Genomic DNA, 20352 nt, shown 5'->3' with positions numbered 1-20352 from the left:
TTTATTATATAACCCCCATACAAAATATTGGATTCATTTATCAAGATTTGTTTTTTAAAATGCCCAAGACCATTAGTAAAATTGAGGAAAATCGTGTCCTCAATCATTTGATTAATATTATGTAAAATGAATAACTTAAGTCATCAATTAATTTATTCATATGCTTTATTTATATACAACGTATAGAGGAATTTAAAAGTATGAGACTTACATTAATTGTATGATCTTTATCCTAATTCTTATTTTAAATAAATAAAATAAAATCAATTACATAAAATATAAAAATAATTGAGGGGAGTGTTGCAGGCAGTGTATCCGGTAGGGGGAATGAGTAAACACCATAGACTGTACATGATGGGCGGGTCGCCCTTTAGACCGGTGAAGACTCATAGCTGTCTTGACAGATGCCAGTATCCGTGAGAAGGAAAGCTTTGGCGGTAGTAAAAATGCTTAACTGTATCTAGTCTTTTGTCATACTGGTCGTTTATTATATCGGATCTCAATAAAAGCGGACAAACAGGTAAATAAATGAAACGCATGTGTGAGTGGAATGCTTGCTGACGGCCGAACTGCTCAGTTTTGACACATCCTCAGCTAGCGCCCCTGCTAGCGCTCTCTAACTTGAGGAGATGTCTCCGGACGTCAATCCCAACACCCTCCTGGGGAGAATACGCTTTTTAAACAAGTGTATTGAATGCTTCCGAAAAAGCGAGCCTCTGCCGGAGTCCTTGTGTTACGTGCCGAAAGAGGTTTGCTACAAAATCTGTAAGGATTCGTCGTCGGGCTCCGTTTCCGCGTCCTCGTCAACAGCTGGCAACTCGGGTGGCAAAAGCGTGGTGTCGGTATGGGAGAGTCCTCATCAGGCGCCACACAAGAAATCATGCAAGTGTAACATCGAGCCCAAGAAATGGACATGTATACGGACAACAGGGGAGGAGTACTGCAACAGCCATGGCCTGTGGGTCAAAATAAGCAAGGTAGAACATATATGTGCATGATGTGTTGTCTGGAACTGCTGTGAGACTATTCTGATTAATCTGCTGTATCATTATGGATCTGCTGTATCATTATTGATATCAGAATACATGGGACTTCCTGGTTCATGACGTCACTGCATGTGATGTGTTGGTGTGGCTCCTAGAATCTTCCACTTTTCAGCTCAGTGGACATTCAAATGAGAGTCAGCCTATTTTGTTTGTCACTTTGATTGTTTGAGTGCTCTGCCCATCACAGGAGCAGCTGGAGGACTATCGTGCTGGTCTGGACATTGAGGAGGGCTGGATCCTGGTGTGTAAACACACAGAAGGTGGAGACAGACTTGTGCCGGTGGAATCTCCCGACACTATCAGCCGCCAACAGCAGCTGTTTGGCTATGACCACAAGCCTTGTAGCAGGTTTGTGGCTTTTTAAATGTCCACTGTTTACTATTTCCCTTTCGACTCGAGGTTGCCAGATAGGCTGCAGGATCAGCAGGAACTGCTGACTTCGTGATTGGTAGATAAGTAGAGGGCAGAGCTTCAGGCCAAAACATCAACATCAGTTGAGGGCTGCAACAACAACTTTTAAATGACAATATCCTGGCCGGACTACTGTTGTCAGTGATATAAGCATTTGAAATTAACATGATTTCTTAATGTCTAGTGACATATCAGGACCATTTTTTGATTAATTGAAATACATTTTTTACATACAGTTGCTTTAAAATTGTGAGCAAAATTTTGACATTTAAAAGTTTGGGGTCAATAAATGTATTTAAAGATAAACACTTGTATTCAGCAATGATGGAGACACTGAGCAAACGTGAGAGTATATAAGACTTTTTTTTTATGATACTTTTTTCAGGAATATTTGATGAAAAGAAAGTTTATTAGAACATTTAAAGATGGAACTCTTTTGTTATATTATAATATAATAATATAACAAACGAGTTCAATTTTTAAATGTTTTAATAAACTTTCTTTTCATCAAATATTCCTGAAAAAAGTATCATATAAAAAAAGTATATGATATAAGTATCATTATAAAAGTAAATTATTAAACTCTTTACAACATAGATAATATGAAATGTTTCTTGAGCAGCAAAATCATCATATTAGAATGATTTCTGAAGGATCATGTGACACTGAAGAGTGGAGTAATGATGCTGAAAAACATAAATCTTACCAACTTTTGAACGGTACTATGGTTGGTTTATTTTATTTTTTAATAGCATAAAATGTTTTTTGCTCTCAGAGTAACACCTCAGTCAACTATTATAAAATAAGCTTCCATTAACGGTTCAGTACTTAAATTAACTGTCAATATGAAACCCACATATTAACATATAAAACTGTTTATAGTAAATGCATGCATCCTGACAATTCAATGGATATAAATTACCAAAAATTTTCCTAAATGGCTTTGTAGGTGGGAACAGGTGGTGGATGTGGAAAACTCCTTACACATGGGTGCCAAACCCAAGGTGGCAGAGCCGGACGAGACTGCTGTACGAAAGCTGAGGTGAATGGATGCTCTGACACACAAAAAAAATCTCTATTATATAATTAAAGAAAACTCTGCCATATCTTGTTTTATGTTATTTTTTTCTACAAGTTAGCACCATGTGGTGTCAGTTTAATTAATATTTTCTATGTACTGAAAATCATATGTACTGTTTTAATTACATTTTTTAAATAAATCAATAGATCCAGAAAAAAGCATCATGTTATTGACCCAGATCTGCCTAATTCTGTGAGGGCCTGCATGCAATCGTTGTCTTCCAGGTATGTCCCACCTACGTGGACGTTTGAATGTGATGAGGACCTCGTACACTACTTTTACGACCACATTGGGAAGGAAGATGAAAATCTTGGCAGCGTGAAGCAATGCGTGACGAGCATTGATGTGTCTTCTAGTTCGGTATGTGAGGGCTTTGTACAATTTTGTGTAATAGTGAAGGGCAGAGGGCTGTGAGTGTGAACATGTCAGATGTTCTAGACTAGTAAGTCAGTTTTCATGATTGAAGGAGGACCCCAGTGGTGGTGCAAGCTGCCTGACAGATGGAGACACGGAGACATTCTGGGAGAGCGATGGCATGCAGGGACAGCACTGGATCCGTCTGCACATGAAGAGAGGCACCGTGGTCAAGTAAGGACAACTGATTTGCTACTCTAATTATCAGAGACTTTGTTCACAATGCATTTAAATCTGATTTGGTTATCAAATCCAAATGTTTGAGACTGACTGTCTGTCAGATCAGGTTGTTCAGAGATTGTTGCCAATGTTTGGTGTGTGATCATTAAGACTAGGACGCATCAAGGTTATTTTCGTAAACGAAAACTGAAACTAAGACTAAAACTATTGGTCAAAAAACATTTTCGTAAACTGAAATAAAATTAAAAAATCTGAATAAATAAAAAACTAAAACTAAACGAAACTAACTACTCTTACTAAAAAACTAACTGAAATAAAATAATAATTAGCAAAAATAAATATTCGTTTTCGTTATTAATAAGCTTTCTTTAATGTGGTGGAAAATCTGACTGTGGCGGTTGAGGGAGTGTCTGCATATTGCGCAACTGCGCATGAAGTGATCTGAGGAAATTAACCGCTGCCCTGACGGACGCGTGCAGACAGTCAACACATCGCTAGTCCTAAACGGGAGTTCACAAAGAATCAATGCGTCCGTGGCAGTGAAATGGGAAATAACACGAGGTAATGAGATGCACGTTGAACTTCTTTTAACTTAAGCTCACTGTTTTAGAATGCCGTTTCTTACACGACGAGAGACGCAGGCACAAATGTCAGCAACTAGTAGCAAGTACTAGCCTACAGTGCGTTTGAGATTTCATGTTTGCATAATATTGACAGGCTCAAAGGTGTTATCATAATCATTTACTACTAATAATATTATTATCTGTGTGGAGACATTTCCCCACAAAGTAGGGAATACCAGGACACACACACACACACACACACGTTTGTTTCACTATATAAGTGAGGACATTGCGTGGACTTCCATTGATTTTATATCAGGTTAATGATATTTTATATCCCCTAACCCAATCCCTATCCCTAAACCTACCCATCCCAAGAACGTGCAAAACAATAGATTTAAATAAAAACATGTTTTGGCCGATTTATAAGCCTTTTTAACTAGTGAGGACCAGTCAAATGTCCTTACTAGTCAGTTATCATAATATTTTACTAGATAAGTGAAGACATTGGTCCCCTTTACAATTATAGCACAACACACACACACACCAGTGTGTGTTGGCTGTATTCAGATGACTTTAGCTGTGGTCTTACACTGCTAGCCTACATTGTACTACTGAAGAAATTAAAATAAGCTTTTAATTGTTTAACAATATTTCATCTTTGTTATGAATGAGTTTGTCTGGAATTTATAATTTTTACTTTTATATTTTACGTTGCATTTATTTTTTTGCATAGGTCATAGTTTGCCTCAAGCTTTTTTGCTCAAAGGTGAAGACCCAACTTTATGCATGTTTTGTAAGACCGTCCTGGGTTTAAACAATAATGCTCGTTTATCAAGTTATTTCACTTAAGGATGTTTAGCAAGATTAAACTCTAATCTGTGCAAACATTAAACTTTGCTGAAATTAAAAACCTTGATTTGGTCTCTACACTTCATTATGGTAACTCTGCTAAACTATAATTACTAAAACTAAAACTGAAACTAAATAAATAAAAACTAAATAGAAATGTATTTGCAAAATAAAAACTAAACTAAAACTAGCAAAACCATTTGTAAAACTAACTAAAACTAAACTGAAATTTGTAGCAAAATTGAAAACGATAATAAAATAAAAACTAATTTCAAAAAGCAAAACTATAATAACCTTGGGACGCATACCAAAAAAATCTGATCTTTATTGGGTTAAAACATCATGTGTTTGTAAGCATCATATTTTATCTGTTTTTTCTGCTCCCCAGATTTCAGGAAACAAATTGTATTTGAGTCAGATTAAAAACTTTTCTTTTTCTCTTCCTTTAGCAAACTGATATTAACAGTGGACTCAACAGATGACAACTACATGCCCAAAAGAGTGACTGTATATGGTGGGGAGGGAGATAATCTCAAGAAATACAGTGATGTTACAATAGACGAGTAAGTCATTATTTAAAGTCCAACTACTTTCTTTGGTGCAAATTGTAGTTTGGAAAGTTTATTATTGGCGCAATAACTCATACATTCTAAGTGGGGTTTAAAAGTCCTATTTTGGGGGGCCAATATAATTTTATATGTAGAAGCTATATAGCACTATTTTCAGTTTCTAAATATGTAAAAGATTTTGAATATTGAATAAATGGCTTAATTTCTCTTATAGCAACTTAATAGGAGAGGTTTGTGTTCTGGAGGACATGACATCACATTTGCCTGTTATAGAGGTCAGGATTGAGGAATGCAGAGGTAAGATTCATCTGATATGACATGTGCTGTCATCTGAAAGAGAAAGCCAGACTAGTGACTGTTCATCTCGATTCATAAGATTTATTTCTTGTCATTTTTATTCTGCTGTAGATGAGGGAATCGATGTACGGATCAGGGGTCTAAAAATCAAATCGTCCTGTGAGCGGGACTTGGGCCTCAACGCAGACGTGTTCCAGTCTCCCAACCTAGTGCGGTACCCGAGATTGGAGGGCACACCTCCAGATGTCCTTTATCGCCGTGCTCTGGTGATTCAGAGGTAACACGCAGCAATATAAGACTTGGTAAGGCCTGTATGTGAGGGTTTGTCAACTCTCAGCATTGTGTTTTGTGTCTTTAGGTTCATCACACTCCTGGACAGTCTATTGCCACATATGGTGCCTGCATGGGACTACAGCCTTGGAACATTCAACCAGATCAAAGTTTGTACTCTTACCTAGGACAAGTGTGTCTTGTTTGTATATTAGAAGTTTAAACTGGCAAGGCTTTAAATTGCATGCGAATAATAAACTTTCGTGATGACAAAAAACATCACAGGAGATTAGCCACGATAATCATAAAAACTCTAACTAATGTGTAGCATAAGGCAGATCGTGGAGACATTTGAATCATTCACAGTCTAATATTGTTATATCACACACCCCATACCTTTTTTTCTCTTTTGTGCTGCTCTGTAGAGCATAAAACAGTTCCTTCTGTTGTCCAAGCGTCGCTCTGCCCTCATCACCCAGTGCCTGAAGGACTCTGAGACCAGTAAGCCTAACTTCATGCCCCGCCTTTACATCAACCGTCGCCTTGCCATGGAGCACCGTGACAGCCCCACTCTGGACCCCACGTGTAAAAATGCAGTCTTCACTCAGGTAGTCCACAAAACAAGTGCCAAATACATTTAAAAGATATTTCTTCTGTGTTTGCGTAAAACATACACTACCGTCTAAAAGTTTTGAACTTTTTTTGGGAAAGAAATTAATGCTGCATTTAGCAAAACTGCAAAATGCAAAATGCAAAAATTTAGCAAAAAAAAAAAGTAGAGTAATGGCATTTTAAAATGTTACAAACGATTTCTATTTCAAATAAATGCTGTGCATTTTAACTTTCTATTCGTCATGTAATCATGAAAAATTGTTTAAAAAATATTAAACGCAGTTCATAGACAGTGTTGGAAACTCAGAAGTGAAGACCAGGAGAACTTGGGTATACCTTTCGGGCAGGCGTTGCTCTTTATTGAGAAACACACGTGCTGTCTGTGGCTGCAGTCGTCCAAGTCTAATTCTAAACAGTACACATTGTACTTTATCCACATTTCAGGGGGAGGGATTTACACAATAGAGTAGGAGGCAATCTAAACAAAGAAATGCAAATGTTGATAGGTAAAAGAGACACACCCCATACAGTTCAGTGTCACCAGTCCTAATCCTATCTGCGTAACAGTGCCAATCAGACCATCAGTCCAAATTCTATCAGCGTAACAGTGCCAATCAGACGCATAGATGCAAATCGAATCACTCAACCTGTACCTCCAAACTGTAAAGCATTATGCACAAAACAAACTGTTTGTATACTATTACATTTGAACCTTATAACAATTTATAATTTTGTAATTACAAAACAGTAATCAGAAATGTCTTGAACAGCAAATCAGTATATCAGAATGATTTCTGAAGGGTCATGCAACTCTGAATTTTCAGCATTATTATGCCAGTCTTCAGTTTTGCTATCACATGAAGATATTCCTTTTTTAAAATACAGTTATTTTAAATTGTAATATTATATTTCAATATTTTTTTTATCAAATAAATTCAGCCTTGGTGATACTTTTAAAGAGATTTTGATCTTACAGAGATCAAAAGTCCACAGTCTTTTGAATGCTAGTGTTAGTGAATACTGTTTATTGTTATGTAGGTGTATGAGGGTCTGAAGCCGTCTGACAAGTATGAAAAAACTCTGGACTACAGGTAGTCTCTCTATTGTACTTAATGTTTTAAAATAGTCACAACAAACTAGTTATGATAAACTATCACTTTATTATACTTTATACACACAAATATACATTTTTGTCTGTCTTGCAGGTGGCCAGCACGATATGACCAGTGGTGGGAGTGTAAATTCATTGCAGAAGGCATCATCGATCAAGGTCATGTAGTGATAAGCTTCCTCACACTCACAATAATTCACGTCTGAAATAAAACCGTATCCTCATCTGAGATTTCTTTCTTGCAGGCGGTGGATTTCGAGACAGCCTGGCAGATATGTCTGAAGAGCTTTGTCCCAGCTCATCAGAGTGCACTATGCCACTTCCATTCTTCACTCGAACCTCTAACCAGGTTACAACCAAGTTATTGCATGTATAACTGACATGGTATTTATGAATCTCTCATTATATAAATATTAAACAGTTTTTGTATCAGGGAGCTGGAGAGGCCAGAGACTTCTATGTGCCAAACCCTTCATGCAGAGAATTCCACAAGTTTGAGTGGATTGGACAACTAATGGGCGCAGCTCTTCGCGGAAAAGACTTTCTGGTCAGTTTTGTTGTGTCCGTGCATTGGGACCTTGTCTGGCTTGCAAGATCAATTTGAGATAAAAGTAGAAAATGGAATTTCATAATATTTATCCTTTAGGTTCTGGCTTTGCCAGGGCTGGTGTGGAAGCAGATGATTGGAGAAACGGTCAGCTGGACGAAAGATTTTCCTGCAGTAGATTCAGTACTGGTAAGAAGCCAATATATCTCTCCCTCAGTCTTTTACCTTACTTTCCTAACCATCATGGAATCAGTGGAACAGATGGAACATGTTTGGTGTAATTCCTTAGGTGAAGTTGTTGGAGGCTATGGAGCATATGGACAAGGACACGTTTGACTTTAAGTTTGGCCAGGAGCTTGTGTACACCACTCCTCTGAGTGACGGGAGGCTGGTGGAGCTGATTCCAGGAGGAAGTGGAGTGGTGGTCCGATATGAAGATCGCATGGAATTCATACGCCTGGTTCAGAAATCGAGACTAGAAGAGAGCCGAGAACAGGTAAAAGAAAAAGTCTATTAGACTATTTGGAATAAACAGAAAGAACAACATCCTTTTTGAGGACATACTAAACATATATTTCTTGATGAGTCCATGAAATCTTACTTGATCCAAGTTTTGTTCCTGCACTACAGATAGCTGCCATGCAGGCAGGACTGGTGAAAGTGGTGCCGCAAGCTGTGCTTGATCTCCTAACGTGGCAGGAAGTGGAGAAGAAAGTGTGTGGAGACCCAGAGATCACAGTGGAGGCCCTTAAACGCCTCAGTGAGTCATACAGCAGCTGACATGGACATTCAATAATTGATATTCTCTGCCTTGGCATGGATTCCTGAAGGCGCTGAAGCAAATAGTGGATAAAAATATTTCAGCTCTGTACAGCAGTCACTCTCAACTGGTTTTATTTTCAATTCACATTTATTTGTATAGCGCATTTCACGTTTCAAAGCAGCTTTTCAGAAAATGCATGTGTCTACATTACAATTTAGAGTGATGTGTTATCAGAGGTGGCTGTCCAAGAATTCTACTTCAGAAATGTACGTGTACAAATGATGCAGTTAGCTAACAATGTATTAATTTATGGCAGAAACAATGAGGAACCAAGTTTTATATAGAAAGTGGCATAATAACAAAATTGTTTGTTTTTCTAGAATTATATCTGAATATTTGTTAATATAATGGGAATTTTCATGTTATATTACATTACAATACTTACATTATAGATTTTATTTACTTTCTATCAGCACGCTATGAAGACTTGGAACAAACAGATGTCAGAGTACAGTACTTATGGGAAGCCCTGATGAACTTCACCAATGGTTAGTAAGATTTCTTATTGTACGTGAAACAACGATTTCTAGTAATAGCAAAAGGAAGTATCTGCATTTCTAATTTTGTTGCTTTATTTACACTTTTACCAGAGGATCGTAGCAGGTTTTTGAGATTTGTGACTGGCAGAAGTCGTCTTCCTGCTCCAATTTACATCTTCCCAGACAAGCAAGGGTAAGTTGTAAAGAAAATAACAAGAGATCATGTTCATTTAGGTAGTTATCTAAATAAACATTGAATACAATTTTTTTTTTCTAGGTCTGAAACCACAGATGCGCTTCCTCAATCTTCCACATGTTCCAGCACCCTTTATCTACCCAAATACCCAAGGTGTGTTTATGTAAAATAATATATGGATGATGTTTTGTTTTGTTTTTTAATAATAAATAAAAATCTTTATATAATAAAAATATTTTTGACTGCATTTTAAATGTGTTTAATCTGCAGTGCTAAAGTTTGTGAAGAGAAGCTTCGCTATGCTGCATATAACTGTGTGGCCATCGACACAGACATGAGTCCTTGGGAGGAGTGACCTGATTTTGCCATGTTTACGAATTTTACACAGCAGGGTTTTGGCATAAATGAACTGTAGCCTTCAGCACCGTGCACATGACCATGTCTACACTATTGCCAATTACATCTGTATATTATAAATAAATGTTATAAACCATACCTGGTTTGCAGTTCTTATTCATTATATCAGCTTATTGATTAAACTGTTTAGAAATTGTGAGGAAATAATTAAAGACCACTCATGACTCATTTTCTGTTTTGTATTTTGTAATTTTATTTAAAAAAAAAAAAATTACAAAATATATTACTGAAAAAACAAAAACAAACATTGGACTTCAAGAACACCATAATCCAACAGAACAGCTTGTGCTTCAATTAGAGTCAGAACATCTGACATGCTCGCAAGAGTGAGGTCACATTTGACTGGTAAAATTGTACAGAATTGAATTTCCTAGCTTCACACACTTGAAATACCTAAAATGTTGCATAGTACTTTATTAAAAATCAGATTTTTGACTCTATTTTGTTCATTAGTTCTGTGCCCCCCCCCCCCCCCCCATTAAAATATGTACTTAAAGTCCCCAGTGCTTAAAGTTAAAGCCATAAATGTTTATAAAAATGAATTCTGTTTCTTCAAGGCCTGATATCAGTTAATTGACATACTTTTATGTAGGCTACTTTTCTCAAAAGAACCACAATGAGTTTTTTCCTCTACATAATAAATTATGCAATACAACTATTTGTCAGAAGAATATAATTTACAAAGAAGTTGTAATGCAAAACGATACTATTGTTGCCAGGTTGTACGTGTTAAATAAAATTGAATGTATACTACAAGTACAGTACAGTACATTACACCATGTCGCACACCTGATTCACTGCGTAAGTTCATAAATTAGTTCGAAAACTAAATATGTTGTGCAGGGTTGCCAGGTTTTCGCAACAAAACCAGCCCAATGGCCAATCAAAAATAGCCCAAAAGTAGCCCAATTGCCAATCCAACTAGCACAAAACTAGCCCAATACCAAAAAAATCTAAATATAACACTCCAATACACATTTTATGGTAGTGTTATGCACTACACACCATTTATACTAAAATATAATTGTATAAGTATAAGTAAGTAACTGTATAAGTAATTATAAACAGTCTATTTTCATAAATAAAATCATCTCACCTTAAGATTGACAGCTGATGAACGTAATGATGAGCTGATGAGCTTAAAAACGTAATGGATGCGGGCGGGAAAATGCAGAATTACAACTCCAGTGGAAGTGAACCACAAACTTGTGAAATTCATTTCAAATTAAAAATAATGTAAAATAAACATTGCAAGATATTCCTCATTATTAAATGTTAATTTACAGAAAATTCTTCTGTGTATGACATTTATTTTTTAAATGATTCTTTACCAGCAACAACCCTGGAGCATTCGGTTACCATGGAAACGAAAACAGCCGGTGCGCGCAGCGCGCCGCAGCACACACACACACACATTAGCGAACAAGCCCAGCAGTGGTACCTCACAAAGTGTGCGCTTATCAGCACAGTTATGGTGATACGATATTGCTTATGTCATCATCCTAGAATCCTTGTTATCATTGGTGGAATATGAATTGGCTAAAGTAAAATATTTATTTCAACACAACCATTTCAGCTAAATATAACTGATGCAATATGTTAAACCTTTAACCCGCGGAATAAAAAATCAACCCGCGGCAAGTGGTTAAAAGTAGCCCAATTCCGCGGGAAAACCGCGGACTTGGCAACACTGATGTTGTGTGTGGTATAAATTACTTTTTCTTTGACTGAAACACAGGAAGTGCTTGGAGTTATGACCTACCAACGCGTGGTGGCAGTCAAATGTTTTCGCATTGAACTCGAAGGGCTACTCTCGCGAGTTCTCCAGGTATTATCGCGATATGTGGTTGCTTGAAACCCGCCCATGAGCATTTGCTAGCCCTCTTTCTAGCCGGCGCCTGAGAATGGGTACGTGTTTTCAGATTCTCATCGCTGGGACAATCCGTCATCATCTGCTCTATCCGAGAACGCGCTTGTTTAAATTTGTTGTGTGCTATATCACAAAGGTAGATTTCAAGCAATATAGGCGTAAATTAGACGATCCAATGCAATTTCAGATATTTTGACGAGAAAAGATGTAAAAGTGGCTAGAGCAGTTACCCAAGATGGCCGCGCTCATTCAGTATATGCTCTCAAACAGCCTTTACAGTGCAGTTAGGACTGTACTTGTATTCCGAGACGTGTACAAGGTGGGTTTATTCTTAGATAAAGCATTTTTGTGTTTAAGAAATCCATCTTAAACAAGAAACCAGTTAGCACGACAGGCTAAACGGCAGGAGATGCATGTGTCAACCGCTGGAGGCTGCATGGCCATCTAACGTGAGCTGAGGTCGTTTGTAAATGTTAACTAGCTATCGTTTGCTTCATATTTCTCGTCATAAACGGGGTGCACCTTTTACCAGTGTGTTATTCGGGAGGTTAGAGCTAGAGACGTTCAAACTGTTAGCATAGTGCCAATGTGACTTGACTGCAGTTTATGTGAGACCAGACTTCGTTCTTCGAGAGCACACTTAAACGAAAAATAAACATGTCTAATACTAACGTTACATGTCGTTACAAGCCTGTATGACTTTCTTCCATAGAGCACGAAAGGAGAATTTAGGCAGGATGGCTGAGTTGTGTTCTGTGTAGAAAGTCATACAGGCGTGGAACGACACGAGGGTGCGTAAATCACTTTTCTTTTCCTCTTTGAGTGTACATGATGAATCCAATAGCGGAATCCGATTTTTCATGCGGATAAACACCTTGGAGAACTGAACACTCAAGCGTGCAATAGAAGTGAATGCTCCGTTATTGGTTTGTTTGTAATGCATCTCAATCTCATTTACTCTTAAGGTATCTCAAGGGACAACTGGCACAAACGCCGCAAGACCGGTGGCAAACGCAAGCCCGTCCACAAGAAAAGGAAATATGAGCTCGGGCGTCCTCCCGCAAACACCAAGGTGAACCCATCCTAAATTTGTTGCTATCAGAAAGTATCACTTTGCCAATGTGGGTGATGAAAACACTTCCTTAGGTTGGTCATTTTTGGCCGTTTTGGTCAAAATCTTTGACCTTCCAATGTTAGGATTCGTCATAGTTACACTGACACATGGCTTAGCTCAAAGTATGCATTCATTGGCCTTTGTCAGTTTATATTAACACATTTCTTTTTCTCTATAGATTGGACCTCGCCGCATTCACACAATAAGAGTCCGTGGTGGAAACAAGAAATACCGTGCCTTGAGGCTTGACGTGGGCAACTTCTCATGGGGCTCAGAATGTGAGTTTATTAATGTTTAGTGCTGCGTATACAGGTGTAACACTTTCAATGAAGATAATCTGTCCAGTTCTGCTACTGAATGTTTGTGATGGATAACATTTTTAACTCTGAGAAAGACCCATTCAACCTGATATTTTGTGTATTTTGAGCTTTTGTTGGGTGTTTATTTTTATGTATTAATGTTTTAATGACATTTCAGGCTGTACCCGCAAGACCAGGATCATTGATGTGGTCTACAATGCCTCTAACAATGAGCTGGTGAGAACCAAGACCCTGGTGAAGAACTGCGTGGTCCTTGTGGACAGCACTCCTTACAGACAGTGGTACGAGTCTCACTACGCTCTCCCACTTGGCAGGAAGAAGGGTGCCAAGCTGGTAAGTCCAATCAATTTTCCTAATTCAGAGGGTTTCAAGTTAAGTGATGGTCTTTCTTTGATGATAACATTGTCCAGTTCTGCTACTGAATTAGTGATGCAGTTTAAGACTCTGAGGAAGGCTTGTAGCAAATAAACCCTCTTAAATATAAAAGGAATTCACGTCATATCAGCGTATTGCTAATTGTTTGATTTGTCGATCCAGACCCCCGAGGAAGAAGAGATCCTGAATAAAAAGAGGTCGAAAAAGGTCCAAAAGAAGTTTGATGTGCGCAGAAAGAACAGCAAAATCAGTCCACTGTTGGAGGAGCAGTTCCTGCAGGGGAAGCTTCTTGGTAAGTTGTGTTGAGACGCCTAAAGTTATACTGATGTGATCATGATGAAACTTTAACCAGTTCTGCTACTGATAAAACAGTGCTGATGTTTATACCATTTCTGATATCCACTGAAGTGTTTGAAGCAACACTACCTTTCAGTTCAAGTGTTTAATCTATGGGTTGTTTCTCTCCAGCCTGCATTGCCTCCAGACCAGGACAGTGTGGCAGGGCCGATGGCTATGTCCTTGAGGGCAAAGAACTGGAGTTTTACCTGAGGAAGATTAAAGCCAAGAAAGGCAAATAAATGTACAGCTCTCTTTGATACGACCATTAAAGAAAAATTCCCCAACTCAGCATGTTGCAGCCGTTCTCATTTCACACAACACGATTAGTTGCCTTTGCCAAAAGGAGACTTATGATGTATTGCAATATTTCTGGTGCAAGTTGACATGGCTCAGATCTTACATCACGTTACACATTTTATTAAAAGGAGTATTGAGAAAGTTAAGCAGCTGGTCTTGTACTGCATTAACTGGTTGTAAACTCCTAGAAAAACCACAAGTGTTGAAGTGCTCTTTTAGTTTACTGTATTAAAGTAGTCATTTGCAATACTTGTGTACATTTCTTATTCTTCATTAAATCTTAAAGTGTGATTGTGTCTAACAAGTTATCAGAGTCATGAAACTTATATAAATTAATTTTATAATAACTTGTAATATTGGGAAGATTTTTTTTAAATATTTGCTTAAATATTCTTATCTCCAAGAACTGCACAACCTATTTGCTTTGAAATGACAGCATTTATATTAAATCATTTTATAATTTGTTAAAGCCATTTTAAACCTTATTTACAAATTAATCTTTAGATACTTTCATCACTGGAAAAGTTGACGCACATTACTGTTTTTGTAGTCACATGCTCACTGTAAGAATGATCATACATTTTCTAAATGTAATTTGCCTGTGCTGACACTGAATTTCCAGCATCATTACTGGTGCTCAATATGGAAAGACTTGTGCTGCTTGATACTTTTGTAAAACTTTTTCCCAGGATTCTTTCATTAATAGGCAACATTTCTATGAAAACCAATTTAATGCATCCTTGAATTGAATTTCATAATTTTAGCCCAAACTTTTGAGCAGTAGTTTACATTTGTCAAGAAATGATGAGGGTTCAAATATTGCAGCAAGTACACAATCAAATACATAAATGCATGATTAATAAAATCTGAGGGGAAGGAGTTTTTCCCCCTTTTAACTATCTATGGGTCTTGGTTTGCTTGTCCAGTAGTATCAGGTGACTCCAAGAGTTTTTCCTGGCAGATGTGTTGAATGATCGTATGTTGCTGTGGTGGTGATGGGATGCTCTTGGAAGGCTGTTCTAGACTAGAGCGCTTGCATTTAGCTCTGCAGCAAAGACAAAACTGCTGCAAGCTCTTGCTCTTCTGCCTTTTTACTTTGTGTGTAGTCGGCCACACATTGATGGCAAGCATTTGTGTCTTGGGGGTTGGTACCGATTCCTCATTATCATCCTCGAGTATCCTAATAAATACAGAATTACAACCGTCAATAATGTAAGAAAACTTTGAGAGTAAATTGTGTTTTCAAGGATTAAATGCATAAATACTGACAACATACACATTTCAAATATATCAGTTTCCGGTTGCTAAGAGCTGCTCAGCATCTGTTTCTGTAACTATTTGAACACCAATAACTTGTTAATTAATTGTGTTTGATAACAGGTAGCATTCACATTTAAACAAGAATTGCATACATGGCCAATGCATTCCATAGTTAAGTGATTAAATGAGTTCACATGATTGAATAATGATATTTTTGTGTGTTGGGAGTAATAAGTTAGGCTTTTGTGGGCAAAAAGAACTATCGTCTCTCCTTACGTATAATTCTGCCCCTTTGATATTTATAAATTTCAAGTAGGTGTTTCAGTTTTCACCTCATGTCATGTGTAGAACCCATGAAGACAGGTTTCATAGAAGCTGATGGATATGTAAGACCTTTATCGACCCAATATTTGTCCTTCTCAAGGGGAGGAAGATTTTGATGCATGTCATCTACAGCTAGCATAGAAACCTAGATACAAATAAAAACATTGCCATAAGTTGTTATGCTCAAACATGTGTCCTTTGAAATGCGGTAGAGTATTTATCAATTTACTGACCTGAATGTTTCGATCTATGAGTTGGTTGGTTTCAAAATCATCATCGTCTTCTCCAAATGGGTTGATAATAAGTTCGCCTACCTTTAAGAATGAATACACCCTTGATTTTAGAGAAATAGAATCAATTTTGTAGAATAAAATGTGTTGTTGCAGGCTACCCATAGTACCTTTAACCAGCCAGCGTAAAAGAAGAACTCCAGTAGAGTGAAAATCGGGATATACAGGTCCAGAAACTTTTCCTCCTCAGATTTCTCAGGTTTCACAAACTGCCGCCCAATTAAGCAAAATGTAAAGAAGGAATACACGGCCACGGTCACTACCTGCATCCAAACAGAAGTGAGATGGCCTGAAGTACATACTGTGAGCTACACCAATGAAAGATCAGTTAGATGAGCTTCACCTGTGTGTAGACCAAGGGAATGCTGATCCAGTCATAGTGAAAAAGCATGCTGCATTTGGACCTATAGTTATTCAGCTCCTAACAAAAGGAAGGAATTGGTGTGCTTTTATTGTGCCTATGTATTATCTTGACATGTTTAAACGCACTTACATCCATAAGCAGTCGCAAGGCAATATCATCTTTCACACGCCCTTCTTTTCTCGCTTGTGATGCCAGGTTTGCAAACCATGCGAGTGGCATCCAGTATTTGTTAAAGTCGGAGTACAGATGGTTTAGTTTTTTGAGCTCCTCTGCGGTCATGAATCCTGCAAAATAAAAGAAAATAAGGGGATTTCAATCTTAGAGGCCATGGAGCAAGAAATAAAAAGCAAGTATACATATTTTTTAAGACCGATTTAAAGTATTATCTAGAAAATATTTAGTATCTATTGAGGAAAAAAAAATCTCACTAGTTTTGTACTGTTAAATATATTTTTATTTATTTTATCAACATTTTTATATTAAATTCATTTAATCATCCATTCAATATTAATCTAATATGTATTATTAAAATATTGTCTAATTAATTTTAAATAAATTCTGTATTTTAACCATTTTAATTATTATTTAAAATCTTTTTATACATTTTTACACAGTTTTTCTCCCAAAAAATGTACCTGTGGGTCCCCCGACCCCAGTCTGAAAACCCCTGTGCCATAGGAAACAACTCAGTAGATGTTTACTTCATTAGATATAATGAAGATATGGAAAACACCTTAAAATCAGAGGTGGAAAGTAACTTAGTACATTTACTTAAGTACACTTTTTGAGTATCTGTACTTTACTTTAATATTATTATTTTTTATGGAAACTTATGACTTTAAGTTCACTACATTTGAAAGACAAATATCATTACATTTTACTACCTCTACATTTTTATCAAGGTCCTCAAAGTCAAAAATTATAATACCCGCAAAAAAAGTTATAAGTAATTTCTATAGCAGCTTTAAAAGTCAGTGGACAATTTTTTTCTTCTGCTTTAAAAGGTGTTTGGGTTTTTGCAGCAAGCTTATCAGGAATCACTCTTGTAGGGTCATGGGAAGTTCAATGATTTCCCAGAATATAGCAAAATGGAAGAAGACTAATGTCAAAATGTTCATTTGTATAACATGATTATGTCTTTAGTGAACGTAAACAGTTGGGAAAATATCAGATGTGTATCAGTTTATAGGATCCGTGCATTCAGCCTTAAAGTGACAGCAGCCTTGTTGAGGGCTTTTTAACTTTTATACAATTATTTAAATTAGTCTAATGCAGTATGTCGGATTGGAGCATCACTGACTGGCTTAAACTAATAATGGCATAGTGTGCATTTGTACAACAATAATAAAATAATGTGTTGGCATAAAAAGGGAAATTTACTTTTGAAAACAAATACCTGTACTTCTGTACATTTACTTAAGTAAAAATCTGTTTTTACAACTTTCACTTAAAACGGAGTAACATTTGACCAGTAGTACTTTTACTCAAGTAATGAAGTTGTGTACTTTGTCCACTTCTGCTTAAAAGTACTTCTATTCATATTCCTCCAAAACATTATCAGATGCAAATGTAGATCTTACCTGCCTCAACAATGTCATCCAGAGCTGGGAATCTCTTGCGTACTCGTGTACTGATGGAGCGCAGGATGAGGACCGATGATAGGTTTGCGTATCTCATCAGAGTTCTCCTCAGCAGACGGCCTCTTTCATCTGTGCCATGAACATTCCCAGACACGACCATCATCAGGTTATCTGGCAGGGGAAAGCTTGTATATTGACCCCACCATCGTTGAAATGCCTGTGTGACATAGAACCCTAACAAGGACCCCAGAGCGGTTTAATTTATTACAAGGAATACAAGAGGTAGCAAGTGCAATGGTCAGAACATTTATGCTCACCAAGAACAAATGACATAGGGATGAGTTTAGCAAACTTGTTGCAATGACGTGCAAGTCGCTCAAACATCTGCTGTTGTTCGATATTGAGGACACACCTGTAAGATGCAATATGGATTGTACTAATGCTTATTTGTTATTTGCTTTAGATAACAGCACCTTCTTAACGATCGATAATTGTAAATATGGATTATTAGAATGTTTGGAAATGTCACAATACCTGTATATAACACTGATGAAGCTGTACAGTAAGCAGAAGACCAGGAATTCTCTGTATAGAAGCTTGTAAATGCTTCCTTTCCATCGGAAGAGCAACTTTGTGAAGCCTCCAAACTTAGCATTGGCCACCTTGAGTGTGTAGGACACCGTCATGGTGAAATACTAGGAAAAACCCAAGGACTTTAGCAATTATCACAATTCTGTCACTGGAACAGTATTGTTTTAGTTCTTACCTCAAGCTTGTTTCAAGCCCGTCTTCTTTTAGAGAGAAAACACACCTCTTTCTTTCACCTTTATATCTGACTTTAACGTGGACCTATCAATCCATCTTGAGATTTATGGTTTGGGAACCCAGTTTAAAAGAACATGTTTGTGGTCAAAGTCAGTTTTACACAGGTCTCATCATTATGAATGATTACCATGGAAAACAGTCTAATTTATGACTAGCTACATGTATTACTTGATCATGCATTTGCTGAATTATCTTTTGATCAAGATTTAGCTTTTTGTTTATAATAGTGTTATATGCATTATATATATATATATATATATATATATATATATATATATATATATATATATATATATATATATATATATATATATATATATATATATATATGAAGAACAATGACAAAAGTTAGAAAAGCCTTAAACTCCATTAATGGTTGGGAATCCAATCCAGTTCTCTGATGCATTCTAATATTAATTTTAAATAGCAGCAAGTATAAAAGATGTAGTAATTCTTAGTTACAGCATATGTAATTAAAACCTGAATTCCCTGAAAGGTCTTAGTAATATTTACATAAGTTATAAATCCTCTTTCATGTCACTGCTGTAAAGCCATTCTCGTGTGAACTGCTCATCGACAAACACACCCAAAAGAACAGCAATTTTAAAACCACTTAATGCTTTATATCCAAACAATCTAAATAAGGAGAGAGAAGTATTGTTAACACGGAATGCGGTTATTGGGTTATATCCTATTTCTGCTTTTGTGGTCTTTATTAGACCTTTCTCATGATTATAAAGTTCAAGATATTCTTGAACATGCTTCAAAAGGCTTAAAATTAAGAATTAAACCTAAAAGCCTAGAAAGTCTGTTGTTCGTGTCCATATATTTTTAGTCATTTATTTAGGCTAAACATTAATAGTTACACAGATTTTCATCCAAGGAGCATATGCAGTCTTTTTCATGCAGATGGCAATCTCACAATGTAAAAACTAAGCATAATAATAATACAACAATTATTTCAAACTATATCGCCAGAGAGGGAGCTTATCTTTTGGCTATCAGCTCGTGCACTGGGTGTGAGGGGTGAACACTAGGGGGTGGTATATACTAAGAAATAAAATACACTTACTGAGCTACACCAGTTATCTCCAACAAAGCACAGTTCACAGTTCACTTCATTCAAGCAGAACAGCCATTTCACCCAAAAATGTAAAAAAATATATATATATATTATGAATTAATCACCCTCATGTCGTTCCAAACCGGTGAGACCGTTCAACTTCGTAACATAAATAAAGATCATTTTGATGAAGTCCGAGAGCTCTCGCATCTGTTGTGCTCACATGAACAACATCAGCCAACAGTGAGCCGGCGGTCTGCCGTAGAACCCGGAAGCGATGAACTGTGTTTACTACATGAACAGCATAGGCTAACATGAAAGAGAAGAAATGGATGAATAAAGCACTTGTGTTGTTTTTTGCGCACAAAAAGTTATTGTCTCTTCATAACATTGAGGTTGAAGCACTGGTCACATGGACTATTTTAACGATGTCTTTACCTTTCTGGACCTTGAAAGTGGTAAT

General features: G+C 36.9%; 3 protein-coding genes and 3 non-coding genes across 7 annotated transcripts; 5 read left to right on the top strand and 1 right to left on the bottom strand.

Annotated features, from left to right (window-relative positions):
• The first annotated feature begins 335 nt into the window (after positions 1-335).
• hectd3 (HECT domain containing 3) lies at positions 336-9946 on the top strand. Of its 2 annotated transcripts, none has more exons than XM_067453056.1 (21): positions 336-977; positions 1234-1394; positions 2407-2499; positions 2763-2898; positions 3005-3126; positions 4997-5110; positions 5331-5413; positions 5525-5690; positions 5772-5853; positions 6109-6291; positions 7334-7386; positions 7501-7565; positions 7652-7755; positions 7840-7953; positions 8053-8142; positions 8243-8449; positions 8584-8713; positions 9190-9264; positions 9367-9448; positions 9533-9604; positions 9722-9946. In XM_067453056.1, the coding sequence occupies exons 1-21, from the start codon at positions 630-632 to the stop codon at positions 9804-9806; spliced, it is 2565 nt and encodes an 854-aa protein (XP_067309157.1). In that variant the 5' UTR covers positions 336-629; the 3' UTR covers positions 9807-9946. The 2 variants fall into 2 exon arrangements, with proteins under 2 accessions (XP_067309157.1, XP_067309156.1); XM_067453055.1 differs by having other exon boundaries at positions 7828-7953.
• Positions 9947-11727: 1781 nt separating this feature from the next.
• rps8a (ribosomal protein S8a) lies at positions 11728-14174 on the top strand. The gene is made up of 6 exons (XM_067453718.1): positions 11728-11776; positions 12704-12810; positions 13031-13130; positions 13330-13505; positions 13710-13839; positions 14016-14174. Exons 1-6 carry the CDS (start codon positions 11773-11775, stop codon positions 14123-14125), a joined length of 627 nt encoding a protein of 208 aa, XP_067309819.1. The 5' UTR covers positions 11728-11772; the 3' UTR covers positions 14126-14174.
• LOC137090415 (small nucleolar RNA SNORD46) lies at positions 12857-12962 on the top strand. Its single transcript, XR_010907852.1, has one exon. It is a non-coding gene; the product is annotated as a small nucleolar RNA SNORD46 (small nucleolar RNA).
• On the top strand, positions 13174-13245 carry LOC137090414 (small nucleolar RNA SNORD38). Its single transcript, XR_010907851.1, has one exon. It is a non-coding gene; the product is annotated as a small nucleolar RNA SNORD38 (small nucleolar RNA).
• Positions 13558-13625, top strand: LOC137090413 (small nucleolar RNA SNORD38). The gene has a single exon (XR_010907850.1). It is a non-coding gene; the product is annotated as a small nucleolar RNA SNORD38 (small nucleolar RNA).
• A 143-nt stretch (positions 14175-14317) lies between the features above and the next one.
• Positions 14318-20143, bottom strand: best4 (bestrophin 4). The gene is made up of 10 exons (XM_067453717.1): positions 20015-20143; positions 18536-18696; positions 18319-18413; positions 18002-18235; positions 16551-16705; positions 16401-16478; positions 16168-16320; positions 16001-16081; positions 15776-15912; positions 14318-15363 (listed from the first exon to the last, which is right to left on the bottom strand). Exons 1-10 carry the CDS (start codon positions 20018-20020, stop codon positions 15084-15086), a joined length of 1380 nt encoding a protein of 459 aa, XP_067309818.1. The 5' UTR covers positions 20021-20143; the 3' UTR covers positions 14318-15083.
• Positions 20144-20352: the final 209 nt, after the last annotated feature.

This window comes from Pseudorasbora parva, chromosome 9, assembly GCF_024679245.1.
Source record: "Pseudorasbora parva isolate DD20220531a chromosome 9, ASM2467924v1, whole genome shotgun sequence".
In the NCBI taxonomy this organism is placed as follows: Eukaryota; Metazoa; Chordata; class Actinopteri; order Cypriniformes; family Gobionidae; genus Pseudorasbora; species Pseudorasbora parva.
The sequence above is the reverse complement of the archived record's forward strand: the minus strand, read 5'-3'. Positions and strand labels throughout refer to the sequence as shown.

Coding starts and splice junctions, on each gene's coding strand:
- hectd3 (XM_067453055.1), top strand. CDS start 630: ATGTCTCCGGACGTCAATCCCAACACCCTCCTGGGGAGAATACGCTTT. Junction 7,756..7,827: donor TCACTCGAACCTCTAACCAG/GTTACAACCAAG, acceptor AATATTAAACAG/TTTTTGTATCAGGGAGCTGG. Junction 8,143..8,242: donor CTGCAGTAGATTCAGTACTG/GTAAGAAGCCAA, acceptor GTAATTCCTTAG/GTGAAGTTGTTGGAGGCTAT.
- rps8a (XM_067453718.1), top strand. Junction 13,506..13,709: donor GGAAGAAGGGTGCCAAGCTG/GTAAGTCCAATC, acceptor TTGTCGATCCAG/ACCCCCGAGGAAGAAGAGAT. Junction 13,840..14,015: donor CCTGCAGGGGAAGCTTCTTG/GTAAGTTGTGTT, acceptor GTTTCTCTCCAG/CCTGCATTGCCTCCAGACCA.
- best4 (XM_067453717.1), bottom strand. Junction 18,414..18,535: donor TTCATCAGTGTTATATACAG/GTATTGTGACAT, acceptor TGCATCTTACAG/GTGTGTCCTCAATATCGAAC. Junction 18,236..18,318: donor CCCTATGTCATTTGTTCTTG/GTGAGCATAAAT, acceptor GGTCCTTGTTAG/GGTTCTATGTCACACAGGCA.